The sequence below is a fragment of the Myotis davidii genome, unplaced genomic scaffold, assembly GCF_000327345.1.
Source record: "Myotis davidii unplaced genomic scaffold, ASM32734v1 scaffold189, whole genome shotgun sequence".
Classification (NCBI taxonomy): domain Eukaryota; kingdom Metazoa; phylum Chordata; class Mammalia; order Chiroptera; family Vespertilionidae; genus Myotis; species Myotis davidii.
In genome coordinates this window covers 4,822,937-4,837,502 of record NW_006383017.1, presented here as the reverse complement: position 1 = coordinate 4,837,502, position 14,566 = coordinate 4,822,937, and the positions used below count along the sequence as shown (strand labels likewise).

Below are 14,566 nucleotides of genomic sequence, written 5' to 3'. Positions count from 1 at the left end.
CATTTTATTACCTTCTCAAAGGCCTAAATACTCATACTGACACATGGCTAAAATACATGCATGCATACAAGATTTAAAACATTGCCAACACATTATTTTGTAAAATAGTTTTGAACAAAAATAACTTGTGGAAAGGTCACCTTGTTAGACATACTGTCTATTCTACAGAGGTCTGGGATAGTAAATATTATATAAGAATATTGTTTAGGACATGATAATCTACAATCTATATTATTGCTGGACATACTAGAGTTCTGCAGTCCATAAGGGGCACTAATCTTTGCTCATGCTACACTGTCCTCATGTACAGTCTGTTTCCTAATTCACACATTTGATGAAAAGCTGCCTTCCCTGGGGATGCCCTTGTACACTTGTTATAAATAATTGGAAATTATTCAGAGCACAGTCTAAATTGTGTGTTTTCTGATAATAAGGGAAGGCAAGCTTAGAGAAGATTAAAAGGCACTGAAGCATTCTGGAACACAGTTTAGAGGAGAAAATATTTCTTTTGGCTTTTAAATGACAGCATTGCCCAATAGTCACCTATAGAGCTTTCTACAACAGGTGGTTCATTAATTTGTTAAAAAAATAAACGACCAATACATCCATTAAGTATCTCAACTTTATATGTCCCATTGATCCTTGCCCTACAAACCCCCCCACCATACTCCTCCCAGTTCTTAATTTGCATAATTTGCTTTACCTTCTGTCCATAATCCTTTCTGTCATTCTATACACCATACCTTTAAGTATATCCTAAATCTTTCCAGTCTCCTCCCTCTCAACCACTGAAACACTTATTTAAGGAATCATCATCTTTTGCCTGGATTAATTCATAGTCATTTAACTGTTCTCCTTGTCCCACGAAAATATATATATTTTTTCACCGAGCAGCTAAAATAATTCTTAAAATATGTAAATCAGACCTTGTCACTTTCCTACTTTATGCAAAGAATTTCCATTGCATCTAGAATAAAACTCAAGGGTCTTAGATAGCTCATGAGGCCCTATCTGATATTGGCTCCTACCTACCTTGCTGCACCCCACTCTTCTCCTTATCCTGTGTTCTTGTTGCACGATTCCTCCATCTATTCCTCTACCATACCTGGTCCCCCTCCCCTCTTGCCCGTCTTTGCACCTGCTGTTCTGTCTGCACAAATGTCTTTCCAGATCTTTGTATGGTTCCTCTTTCAGGTCTGAGCTCCAATGTCCCCTCCTGCAAGGGACTTCCTTCATACCCCTTCCCAGTTATTCTCCATCATGTCACTGTTTAATTTTTGTTAGTGCCTCTGTTTTTTTACATGATCTAGGTCTTCTGCTTGTTTACTTGTTTCTTTTTTCTCTTCCTTCCCCTCATTACCACCGATCTATCTTGTCCTCCACTGGATCTCCAGCACCAAGAACAGTTTCTTACACAAGGCAGGCATTCTAAAAAAACTGTGCTAAATGAATGAAGGAGTCTTTCTTTGTCCCAGCACCCATTCATAGTTTGAACAACTAACTAATGGGGCCAACTAATTAATGTTGACCAAATAACTAATGTGGCCCAATTAACTAAGATGGGTGGGGCCACAAGGACTAGAGTTGCCGCAGAGCGCAAGCACCCTATGCTCTCCTGATCACATGCTCAGCACACTTACTGATCAAATGGGTAAATGGTTAAGTTCAAAAGTTCAACAAGTCTCTAAGGGTTCCGGGTGATGTTCAGTGGTACTTTGAAAAGACAGCTGCGTGTGCTTTGCTTTTTTTCAGACTGTCCATATTTCTCTTCCTGAAAGCATTATGAAAAGTGCTAGCTACACACTGTTTATTGGTTAGAGGCATTTAGTTGAAAATTGAAATGATTTTTAAAAATACAGAAACACAGTCATCTGGGCGCTAGTGATGAGCCTGAGCAAGAAAGTAATTCACATTGTGTTTTCCTGTAGTCTTGCACGACATACGGCATTTATGTTCATTTTCTTCTATGGCACTTGTTCTTCCAATATGGGATATTATGCTTCACTTTTTTTGTCTGACAAAAGGGAACATTAAACTTTATCATTCTTTAGACAACGCTCACTCTGTGAAGAGACTGAATTCCATCTTAGAGACCATGGTAATCAGAGTAGTAATTTCAGGTTTGACAATGGTAAAAGCCACATCAGTCTAAGATGATAGCAAAAAAAAAATCATATTTAATTGTGCATTCTCTGTAGTATTTACTCGTAACAATTGCTTGTGGTGACTTGTGAAAAGATGGGAGAAAGCAGTCCCTTCTCATTTTGGTGAGGAATAAACTAAACATAAAAATAAATAAAAATAAATGATTGAAAATTAACCCAAAGACAAGCTCTTTTATGATATTTTGTATCTGTGAGAGAACAGGGGTTGGCAAATGAGTTCTCTTTGCAACGACTATTGGGCAATGTCAACATTTAATGAGGGCTTATTGAGCACCATGATGTAAACTAATTTGGTATATGAATTCCTCAAATGTCCTATCATACAGTGTAAATATTCATTTGTTAATTTAGGCAATTTGTTATAGGCCTCCTTTTCAGTAGTAGAGATTAATAAGTCTTCATTCTAATTATCTGCATTGTGACTCTGAGTGATGGTCGTATTGGATGAGGATTTCAGGGACATTAGTGCAAATTTCTGCATAACTGAGAACTTGCTGTGGGTCTGGGACAAGCCATATAACCTCTCTGTGTTTTAATTTCATCAGTGTTTAGTATGCTTTTATTTTGCTTTGATGGGTGATTCAAAAGAAGGAATTTTCTTTTGCTCTTTTGTGAGGAGGTGATGATTAGAGTTGTTTTCTTACTCTTTGTTTTTTTTTTGTAGTCCTCACTGAAAGATATTTTTTTCCATTGTTTTTTAAAAAGTGGAGGGGAGAGAGGAAGCGTGAAAGATAGATAGATAGTTACATAGATAGATAAACATTGATGTGAGAAAGACACATTAGTTGCCTCCTGCACACTCCCTGACTGGTACCAGGGATCGAACCTGCAACCCAGCTATATGCCCTTGACCAGAAATCAAACTTGAGACCCTTCAATGTGGCAGGCTTATGCTCTAACCACTGAGCGCACTGGCCAGCACATGTATTAGTATTATTTTAAAAGATGAAACTCCAAAAAGATAACCTATTCTTTTTTCATTTTTAAATTTCAGTCATTGCCAAGCACAGTACCTGGCACCATATTGAATGTTTGTTGTATCAATTAGTAAATCTCAAAGGAGTGCATTGACTAATACTAATTTAATAAAGAAACTAGGGTGGGAGAAAGTGATCAAGTTCATATGCCAGAACTCAGATATAAAGAAAAATGGCCCCAGATGGCGTTGCTCAGTGGTTGAATGCCATGAAGTCACCGTTTGATTCCCAGGCTGGGCACTTGCCCGGGTTTCGGGCTCAATCCCCAAGAGAGTGCATGTAGGAGGCAGCCGGTGGATGATTCTCTCTCATCATTGATGTTTATATCTCTTTCTCCCTCTCCCTTTTTCTCTCTGACATCAATAAAAACAAATATATTTTTTAAATGGGCATACTGTTTTTAAATTTTTTTGCGAGGAATATAAACGTTCAATAATTATATTAAAAAACATGTTCATTCTCACTGATAAATAAATGTACTTATAATATTCCATTTTGGGAAGATTGTGGGAAACTAGGCACCTTTATACCTCCTTGGTGGGCATATAAATTGCTTTCTGAGGAGGAATTGACAAATTCTATAAAAATTTAAGACTTACATACCTTTTGCCCCAGAAAATTATCTTAGAATGAAATTATGAAACGAAGTTAGTTGTAGCATTGTTTATAAGTGAAAAAATTGAACCTAAATTTCTACCAGTAGGTGACTGGCTTAGTAAATTATGGTCTTGCAATAAGTTATAGTCTTGCTATGCAATAAATTATGGTCTAGCTATGAGGCCAAAAAAATGTGGTGGACCTATTAAGGCTGGCATGGAAAGATATCTACATGTAAAATATCTAGCATGTAAAATTAAGAATTTGGAAAATAATGTTTACACCAGAAATAGTTTGCATTAAAAAAATGAGTACATGCAAAGAAAATGTCTAAAATGATAGACCTCAAAACTTTAGATAGTGATTATCTCTGAGAAATTACATTAATGGGGATTCTGATATTTTACTTCATTTTACTTCCCATTTCTGCATAATGGGATTTTTAGAACAAAAATGTGTTCTTTTTTCTAATAAAAATATATTCTAAAAAGTGTAACTGTTTTAGAAGATGGGATGTAAGGTGATGAAAGAAATGATGGAAAATGAAACCCTTGGTGGGTATGCTAAAATAAAACATAAATGTAGGTTGTTAAGCTTAATTCTCAGCTAGCTTCTAACGAGTCCAAGAGCTGACTGAGTACAGGGAAGTCTCAACTCTGCAATTAGGAAAAGTGGTTCTCTGTACCGTCCACTGATTTCTGACATCTCAGTGTCAGATGAGCATTTTAACTAAAGCTCCTTCATCGAAATGAAGGATGTTCAAGTCTCCTGATTAGTATCTGGGGCCTCTTGACTCCAACTCCTGCCTCTCTCTCCATTCACCCCCTTGCCAGGGAACTGAGAACCTACAGTAGCACTAAGCCCTTTGGAAAAGCTTTGTTCTTTGAAAACCCTGTCATTTATGTGACTCCTTAACACTCAGTCTCCAAGTGACAGCTGCTGCTTTAGCACAGAATCTTTTAAAATAAAAAGTAAAGAGTTCTACAAACTGTATCAGCAACAGGTAATTTATTTCAAATTCTAAATAGCTGCAAGAAGAAAAATGGGTGATTGTAATAGATCCAGCCTGGAATTACTTTTCCTTCAGGGTTTATTGCTGGACTTGGGAAATCAACTGGAAAAGTAATTCTGAGTCCCAAGGAACACCATGTCCCTGAGAACCATTCCCTAAATCCCTCTCGCCTGCCCAGCTCGCCTGTCTGTGGGGCGCAGCTTATACATCTAGGGCTGATGAAAGGAGTCTCTGCAATTGTGGGGGTTTGTCAGCTCAAAGACCTCACTGCTGCTGGTGAAGAGCCTGGTGTTAGCCAAGCGCAGACATTCGAAGTCCAGCCTTGCCACTTGGCCGATGCATGACCTTGGGCAATAATTCGACCTCCATGAGCCTTAGTTTTGTCACCTGTCAGGTGGGGTTCAGAGAAGCTACTTCACAGAGATGTTGTCTCATGTGGAGAACTGGGGTGGGTGGTGGGGGATGTGGGCAGTGCCAGGCCAAGGCCCCCGCCCCGCCAGTCACCCTACATACAGAGGCCAACCTGTGGCCGGGGTGGGGTCAGCAAGCAGGTGGAACGGCCGGCCTCTCAGTCCCTTCCCCTGGCCTGCAGGCTCCGGTTGCTGGATGGTGAATGGGGAACCAAGGTAGGTGGCGGGGGGATTCTGGAGGTGCCAGGCCAAGGCCCCCGACCCACATACAGCGGCAACCTGTGGCGGGGGCGGGGCCACAAGCAGGCGGACCAGTTGACCTCTTGGTCCCTCCCTCCCACCCCCAATGGCAAACTGGGAACCTGTGTGGGTGGCAGCAGGGGGCGAGGCTGGCTGCCTGCAACCTGGGAAGATGGCCCTGATAGCAGGCTGGGCCTAGGGACTGTACCCACGCATGATTTCGCGCTCTGGGCCTCTAGTGATATAATGATATGCTTTGCACAATTCTTCTTAGATGGGAAAATTATCAATAAATATCGGCTTTTACTTGATGATGATGATAATGATTATTGTCATCACCTTCTTCATGATTTTCATTACTGTTAGAAGAGAGTTTGGGATGGGAGTGAACAACTCCATCGACACACCCATGGAAGCCAGAAGATGTGGATAGGTTCCAGGTTGAAATTTACTAGCTGTATGACCCTGAGTAAAGTTTAAGCCTCTGTGCTGCTCTGTATAAAGGGAAATAAAATGGTCTGGCTCTGCCCGTTACAGTGTTGTTGTGACATGAGGATAATGACCATAACAATAACACACACACACACACACACACACACTGAAAGAATTAACATATTTATCCCACTTCCTGATTTCTACCTTTATTTCCACTTGGCCTGGGGGGAAAGGCCACTACTATTTCCACCTTTTTGAGGGGGACATGCTCAAAAGCATATTGTGAGTTGTGGGGGCAGGTAGTACAATTGATGTAGGTTTCTCATTACTATCCAGCTTAAATTACCATTTGCTTTTTTTTTGGCAGTTTATTCTTTTCAATTCTAAGAGTAACATATGCCTCAACTAGTAATTTGGGAAAAACAGAAAATAGAAACATCTATTTGCTATTCACACACTTGTCTTTTATCAGACAATTGTAGCTTGAAGTTGTACCTATTTCTCCTTAAGTTACCAGTTCTCCGATTTCCGTGTCTAAGGATCATTTGGGGACTTTGGTAAGTGCCGATCCTGGGCCCCAAGGCAGTAATGCTGACCGGGTAGGTCTGGGGCAGGATACTGGCATCTCCATTTTTCACAAGCATTCTTTCTACGTGATACAAATGCAGGTAGGGGCACATGGAGAGTCTAAAGTCCTGACTCCCGTGCAGGCCCCTGAGTGCCCGCAGGTGGATCCTGGGTGGGGAATCAGGAAGTGAATCCCAGCCTTACAGACGTCACTTCTCGAATCCCAGGCTCTGAGGCTTTTACTTTTCAGTTCTGACTGGTAAGCATCTGGCAAGCCACCAGCTTGAGCTCTTGCCTCCTTTTTGTTTGACCTGTGGCCCCGAGAGACGCCATTCTCTCAGGGATGGTGGGATTGGGGAGGAGAGGGGACACAGGTCTCTGCCACTCAACTGACACCTGCTTGATAGCTCCAGGGGCTGCAAAGAATGTTCCACATTTCTCTGGTTCCGGAAGAGCAAGAAATAGAAGGGGCTTCATGAGACCAGGGATCAGGCAACCAACAGTTTCAAGGGACAGGACATACATGTAGCTGTGAGTGGGATGCTTCCTTCGGGCCTTCCTGGGCTGTTCAAATAGCCCAATGCCTTTGTCCTTTGCTAGGAAACTCACAGTCAGTCTCTCTTCCTCTCTCTCCCACCCCCATTCTAGAAATGATAACAGATGAAAGAAGAATGGATTTTTATACCTTTCCAAAAGGTATAAAATTTTGCATCCTAGGGTGTGGAGCTTCTCCCAGGTAATGAGGTGCTGCCCACCACACTCGGCCATGCCCGCCCTGTAACACTGCAGAGTGTGACCGAGAACTACAGTGAGGCTCATTCAGCGTCCGCTGACTTCATCTCTGCTGCTTGCCACCTCCCCTGGGGAACTCCACAAACAGCCGCCTTGGTTACATAACCTACGATCATCTTCAAGACGTGCCCCCACCCTGGTCTTTAGAAGCCTGTTCAGATTTTATGCAAATAGAACAAATATCAGAGCAAGCCCTATGAAGTTGAAAGAAAGAGACCTGTATAAAGTAATTCTGTTGAATTTTTACATTTCTTTCTGTTCTCGCTGACGTAGCAGTGGCTGGGGCACTCCCAGCCCCTCTGGCCGAGGGCAAGTCCAACTGTCCTTCTAGTTTCATGTAATTAGGGGTCTCATTCTCTCTTAAGAAAGCTTCATCATTTTACAGATGAAGAAACTGAGGCTCTGAGAGGAACTCTGTGCTAGTCATTGCTTGTTTGTTCTCAATTCCATGCTTTGCTCCTCTTCTGCTCTGCTCTGCATCTCTGGGGCCTGATTCCCTTAACAACTGCTTTCCAGTTAGGTTTGCCCCATGGGAGCTCGGGTGGGAGATGGAGGGCAGGAGCAAGGGTATTTTTCCGCCTCTTCCTCTTGCTCTTTGGGCAGCATCTCCAGCAGTGGCTGCATCTTTTCCTTGGTTCCTGCTCCTCTTGGAAGCCTCTGTGGTCCCAGCTTCTACCACACAGGCCCATCTGTGCTTCTAATAAGACCATCTCCTCCCTATATGCCTCTTACCCAGGAGTCGGTAAACTTATTTTTTTAAGGGCTTTATGAGCCAGCAGACAAAACCGAGGATATTGTGTTGGTAGTTATGTAGTACTTACAATGTAATCATTTGAGGATTCTTAGCTTGTGAATTATAAAACCAGGCAGTGGGCTGGCTGAATTTGGCTCATGGTTGGTGCTTGCCAACCCCTGCTCTAGCCATCAGGGTGTGGGTGGCTTCCCACAGGTGCTAACCTCTGATTGCCTCTTGATTCCGATCATCAAAGCTCTACCTAGTTCCTTCCTTGTATTACTTTAATAAACTGAGCCACCTAACATGAGCTCTCTTTTGAATGGACCCTGACTGATACAGATATGACTTGTTTACGTCCCCAAACTCAGACATCGGGCCTCCGCCCCTGTCCTCTCCTCTCTGGAATACGCCGCCCTGATCGCTCCCAGGCACCACTCTCTGGCTCTCCTGCTCTTACTTCTTGCAGGTCTGCGCGGCAATGTCATGCCATCAGGGAGATTTTCCCAGCAGCTCATCGAAAACGGGCTTCTTCCGCTGGCCCCTTCCTGTCCTCTCGACTTGTCCATGTCGCTCCCTTTGCTCAGGTTTTTCTTTCCGCTTCTCTTTTGAGTGGCTTGGATGCCATGTCCTCAGGGAAGCCCTGCTGGAGTGTTTATAGCCGGGTATCCTTTAACCCTCAACACCCATCAACACCCACTTTCCATCTCTGAACTATGTTCACCCTCTTCTTAGAAATGACCACTACCGTGTGTGTGTGTGTGTGTGTGTGTGTGTGTGTGTGTGTATGTTCTCTATCTATTTGTTTTTAATTAATAATAATGAGATGCATAAAAAATAAAACATGAAACATCAATATAGACATAATCACCATTTGTAATACTGCTAGATGGTCATGTCCTATAACACTGAAATTCTGATATATTTCCATTTTTCAAAGTTTACATAAAAATAAAAATAATGAACCACTACCGTGTGTGTGTCTGTGTGTGTGTGTGTGTGTGTGTGTGTGTGTATCTTTACTATCTTTCTCTCATCTCCATATGATTATAAATCTCACCAGGGAAGGGTCCTGTATACTTTACCAACCAATATAAACCAAGCCTTACATAGTTCAGGGCCTTGTACACTGTAGGTGCTCAATAAATATTTGAGAGAATGAATAAATGATCCAACATGGGGTCACTCACTGATGTAGGAAAGATGATTAGAGAATCTCCCCCTTGTATGAGAGGCCATCAGTTGACCACCTGGATCTCTCTGGCACCCACCATTTTGGTATACAAGGATGGTCTTAGGTGAGCATCCAAGATCTCTGCCCGAAGGCTTTTTTGGGCTGCAAGCACATGCTTGGTTGGCCATTGGTCAGAAGCAACTTTTGACCAATGGCCAACAGGAGTAGTAGACAATTACCACAGCTTCATTGCCTGCCTGATTGAATTCCTGTGAAGCATGTTTCCCACAGGTTTCCCCAGTTGCCCACAGTGGTACCTTGCCCATTAATCCACTTTTTATTGGCTTCCTTCCTTTCCCTGTCTCACTCCCACACTTTACTGGTATTTCCAGGGATCAACTGTCAAGAAAATTACAAATGTCTGTATCAGGGTGAGCTTCCGGGAGAACCCAAACCAAGACATCCTTCTATCTAATTCTCCACCACCACTCCTACTTTGGGGAAGTATTGCAACAAGAGCTCCAAACTAGCAGTTACATATGTTGGGCGGCAAACAGCAGAGTGGAGTGAAAGTAGAATAATTTGCCATTTATTATTTTTTTCATTGGACCCATGTCACGACAGCAGCCATTTTGCCCCATTTCCTGTGATCTCTGCAGACATTTCCTACATATGATAGCTCCTCTCTTCGCTGCAGAAATCGCTGTCTTTGTATTTGGCCACAGCTGTCGTCTGGTGCCAGCTCCCTGCGCGAGGTGCTATTAACGATGTCAACAACCAGGATAACACAACTGATGAACACTTGATGTGTGCCACACTCTGGGTTGCACAATTAATTTAGATGACTTATTTGAACCGTCACAACTACACTCTGAGGAAAGTGATGCATTTTCTTCTTATAATCAGGGAAGCTAAAGCCAGGGGGGTGATCATTTGCTCCTCTGCTGGGTGGCAGAACCAGGATTTGAAGCCAGATGTTTGGCAAGAGTTCCACCATCAGCCCTTTAGCTGCTCTACCTTCAATTCTCCCCAACTCTGTGCCCCATGGAATCACCGCATCTCATCACACACAAAGTTTACTTTAAAGCACATTGAAATGAGATACTGTAGTAATGAAGTTTCTAAAACTTTAGCCAAAAAGAGTGAAATCCTTTGGTTATGAGAAACAATAAAGGAATGCTTAAATGTAATTGCAAATGAAGCATTTTCTGGACACAAGATATGTAAAAAAATTGCAGCCCTTAGCATACTTACTTATGGCCAACCAAGGTCGGAAAATATGAAATGGGAAATTCTAGGAATAAATAATTCATAGGCTTTAAGTTGCGTGCTGCTCTGGGTAGCATGATGCAAACCATGCCATCAGTGTCTGTCCTGCTCACTTTGTCCAGCGTCTCCACTGTAGACGCTCCCAGCTACCTACCCGCCGATTCGGTTATTAGATGGACTGCAGCAATATGGTGGTGGCTGTACTCAGGTCAGCCTTACTTTACTTAATAATGCCTCATTCGCCTCAATTCATCTCATCACATGGGCACTGTATCACCTCACATCCTCACAAGAAGGGGGAGTACAGTGCAACTCGTGCAACTTTTATCACACCACATTGTTACAATCATTCCGTTTTATTGTTGTTAATCTCTTACTGTGCCTGATTTATAAATTAAATCTTATCATAGGTATGTATTTATAGGCCCTATAAATACTATAGGGCCTGGTACTCTCTGAAATTTCATGCATCCACCGGAGTCTTGGAATGTATCCCCTGAGGATAAGGGAGAACTACTGTAATTGTTTTTGTTCCAATGACTTGGCATTAGAGTTTATTGTGTTCCTTATGTTTGCAACAGACTGAATAGTTTGAAGCAGCTGAATGCTCTCATTTTATTTCAAGATTATGATCAAATCATTGGCAATCGCTTATGAAGTTCCAGGAGAAAATAACTTTTTTATGATTTACATCACTAACATCTTGCTAACCCAACTTCTTTTGATACTAATGACTTCAAAATAATCTGCATAAGTTCTCGATGCCATTGCTTACTACTCAGATCTTCTCCAAGAAGATAATGGTACAACACTTTAAAATATCCAAATTATCATTGAAATTGCACCTCTAGTGAGACCTAGCCTCTTTGGAACGGTATGTGTATTTCCTAGATGGGCATTAATTGGACAAAACTGCAAGGCACTCTGTGGGCTGAGTAAGTTCCTGAATAGTAGACAGTAAATGTTTACAGATGTGGTAAGCACAGTGGCAAAAGCTTTCTTGCTTTTTAGCACAGTGGTTTAAATTACTTCTAGGAGACCTAGGGTTCTGAGGAGATTTCACAGGAATAGCACAGCAGGGTAGGTTTGGGTGGAGGGCAAGGGAGTGCACTGGGGAAGGGTGCTCTGTGTGTGGCAGGAAGAGGGCTGAGAAAGAATAGCTGGATGCTTCAAGCCCCTTTCCTCCCCTGCTCCAACTTTCTCAATAACTCATTTCTGTGCTTCTCTCGGTGATTCAAAGTGTGCATTAGAAGGGTGAAGTGCTAAGAAGTCTTCTTAAACTTATTTGACTATATAATTTTTAAATTCTTCCCTCCCACCTGGTCACCCTCCTTCTTTTATTCCTTCCTTAGAAACATGAAGTATCTAGGGCTCCATAGAGAAAAAGTGTTGAGGTTCAATCTCTACCTTTCTCTGCATTATTCCAGTTGTCAGTGCCGTGTCTGGCTCCATGTGGTTACTCCATGCATGTTTGTTAAATTGAAGGAAGCAAGAGAGTGCACTAATAAGATGCAAACATTGTGTTGAAAGTTGTTTTTAAAAACATCACACTACTTATCTGGTGCCAAAAATTTATAAGTAAATTATTTCAAAATTAAATATAATTAATCCCCATTGGATCTGGATTGGAATCACAACATATCTGATTCAAGACAAGCCCTGGCACGTATTTTATGAATAAGGCAAAGACAAAGATAAGGTATTACCTTCAGTCTGAATTTATAGAGATACTGAAGAAATTATCTCCAGCTAAGTATAGCAATAGATACATGAGCTCTGGTCTCAACCCAGGTGGGCTCAAACCCTGACTCTGCCATTTACTGGCCAAGGGAATGTGAGCAAACATATCTGTGCCTCAGTTTCCTCATTTTAAAATGGCGATGGTAATTGTGCTCCACTCAAAGGTCACTGTGATGACTAAATGAAATTAACAAGTAAACAGCAAGTAAAGTGACTGACACCTGGAAATAATATTAAAAATTAATCTTATTAGATAGATACATTATCAGCCAATATTGCATAGTCAATATGAAGTTAGAGATGACACTAATCCTACTTAGAACTTGGGAGATCTTAAGATTGGGACTATGGATGGGAGAAAGGATTGTATAACTGAGGTCTCCATGTTGATAGCCCCCCAATACTGGACTACTTGTAGCAGTTTTTTGGAGGAGAATCAGTTCTGGTTTGAAGGTACAACTCACACAACTCATCTGGTTTGAAGGTACAACTCAGCTTCTCAGGGAGGGATAGTAGGTGGGCATTTTACTTGTTTGGGTATTTTGTGGGCTCAGGCAAAATTCTTTCTGTTTACCCAGAAGTCCCTGGGAGATGGCATTATTTTTTAAGAAACGATGGAAGGAAGATAGTGCCCTCTCTGCGTGGCCAGCAGGCATGAGCCACCATGCCTTACCTGAATGGGTAGGCAAACGCTATGTCAATGGTGAGGTCGCTGTCCGTCTTGTTGACACAGTCCACACTCAGCCGCAGGCCTCCAGAATAGCCACCGCATGTTGAAAATGCAAATATTGCAAAAAGCTGTGAAGAACAAAACAAAAATTATTAGAATGATGCTGATCCAATGAGAAATATCAGCAGGAGCTTCGTGGTGGATTGAGAGAGGTTATGGTTCTGCTAACGTTTGGTTCAGGCTGGAAGATGAAGGGCAGGGTGATGGTGGAGAACAGGGAGGTGGCATCTGCAGAAACAGTCTGGCCAGCTAGAGCGACTTCGCCTGGAGATAAACTGATCACGAGGCCAAAGACGTGTGTTTGAGTGTGTAAAAGCTGCCAGGCCTCAAAAGGTGGAGATGTCATTTCACACCAAAGAGTGTGGAAAGCTTTGTGCACCACAGGGTTAATGATGGACACCTCCAGGTGGGAAGAATTTGAGGTGACTCTGGCTTTCTTCTTTTTGTTTATCTGTATTTTTCTACAATAAACATGTTTGTCTTTTGAAATAAGTAATTATTAAAAAGACAAGATCAAAATTTTTTGTTAGGATAGTTTTAATCAAGATAAAGCATGTGAAAACAATGCTTTGTTTTATTTTGACAATAACTCATAATTCTATATAATAAAAGCCTAATATGCAAATCAACTGAATGGTGGAATCACTGGCAGAATGGCTGGTCGCTATGACGTGCACTGACCACCAGGGGGCAGATGCTCAATGCAGGAGATGCCCCCAACTCGCAGGCCCCAGGCCAGCCAAGGTGGGTGCCCGTGGGGGCTCCGTGATCACCCCCCAGATCGCTGGCCATGCCTAGGGGCCCTACCCGTGTATGGGTTTTGTGCACTGGGCCTCTAGTCTTTTTTTTTTTTAATATATTTTATCGATTTTTTACAGAGAGGAAGAGAGAGAGATAGAGAGTTAGAAACATCGATGAGAGAGAAATATCAATCAGCTGCCTCCCGCACATCTCCCACGGGGGATGTGCCCGCAACCCAGGCACATGCCCCCGACCGCAATCGAACCTGGGACCCTTCAGCCCGCAGGCCGACGCTCTATCCACTGAGCCAAACCGGTCTCGGCATGGGCCTCTAGTCTTATATAATAAAAAGATAATATGCAAATTGACTGAACGGCAGAGTGACTGGTCGTTAGGGGGCAGATGCTCAATGCAGGAGATGCCCCCAACTCGAGGCCCCAGGCCAGCCAAGGTGGGTGCCCGTGGGGGCTCCGTGATCACCCCACAGATCGCTGGCCATGCCTAGGGGCCCTACCCGTGTATGGGTTTTGTGCACTGGGCCTCTAGTCTTTTTTTTTTTTAATATATTTTATCGATTTTTTACAGAGAGGAAGAGAGAGAGATAGAGAGTTAGAAACATCGATGAGAGAGAAACATCAATCAGCTGCCTCCCGCACATCTCCCACTGGGGATGTGCCCGCAACCCAGGCACATGCCCCCGACCGCAATCGAACCTGGGCCCCTTCAGCCCGCAGGCCGACGCTCTATCCACTGAGCCAAACCGGTCTCGGCATGGGCCTCTAGTCTTATATAATAAAAAGATAATATGCAAATTGACTGAACGGCAGAGTGACTGGTCGTTATGACCTGCACTGACCACTGGGGGCAGACGCTCAATGCAGGAGCTGCCCTCTCTTGGCCAGTGCTCTCCCACAGGGGGAGCGTCGCTCAGCCAGAAGCCCTGAGCCAGGCTCACAGCTGGCAAGCACAGCAGCAATGGCGGGT

General features: G+C 42.9%; 1 protein-coding gene across 2 annotated transcripts in view; it reads right to left on the bottom strand.

Annotated features, from left to right (window-relative positions):
• Positions 1–14,566, bottom strand: part of SYNPR (synaptoporin) — a 158,765-nt gene that overhangs the window by 81,614 nt on the left and 62,585 nt on the right. For both annotated transcript variants that reach the window (XM_015558252.1, XM_006779139.2), the window contains exon 2: positions 12,785–12,909. In XM_015558252.1, coding sequence (XP_015413738.1) covers positions 12,785–12,909 — 125 coding nt within the window. The remainder of the gene's footprint in view (positions 1–12,784; positions 12,910–14,566) is intronic.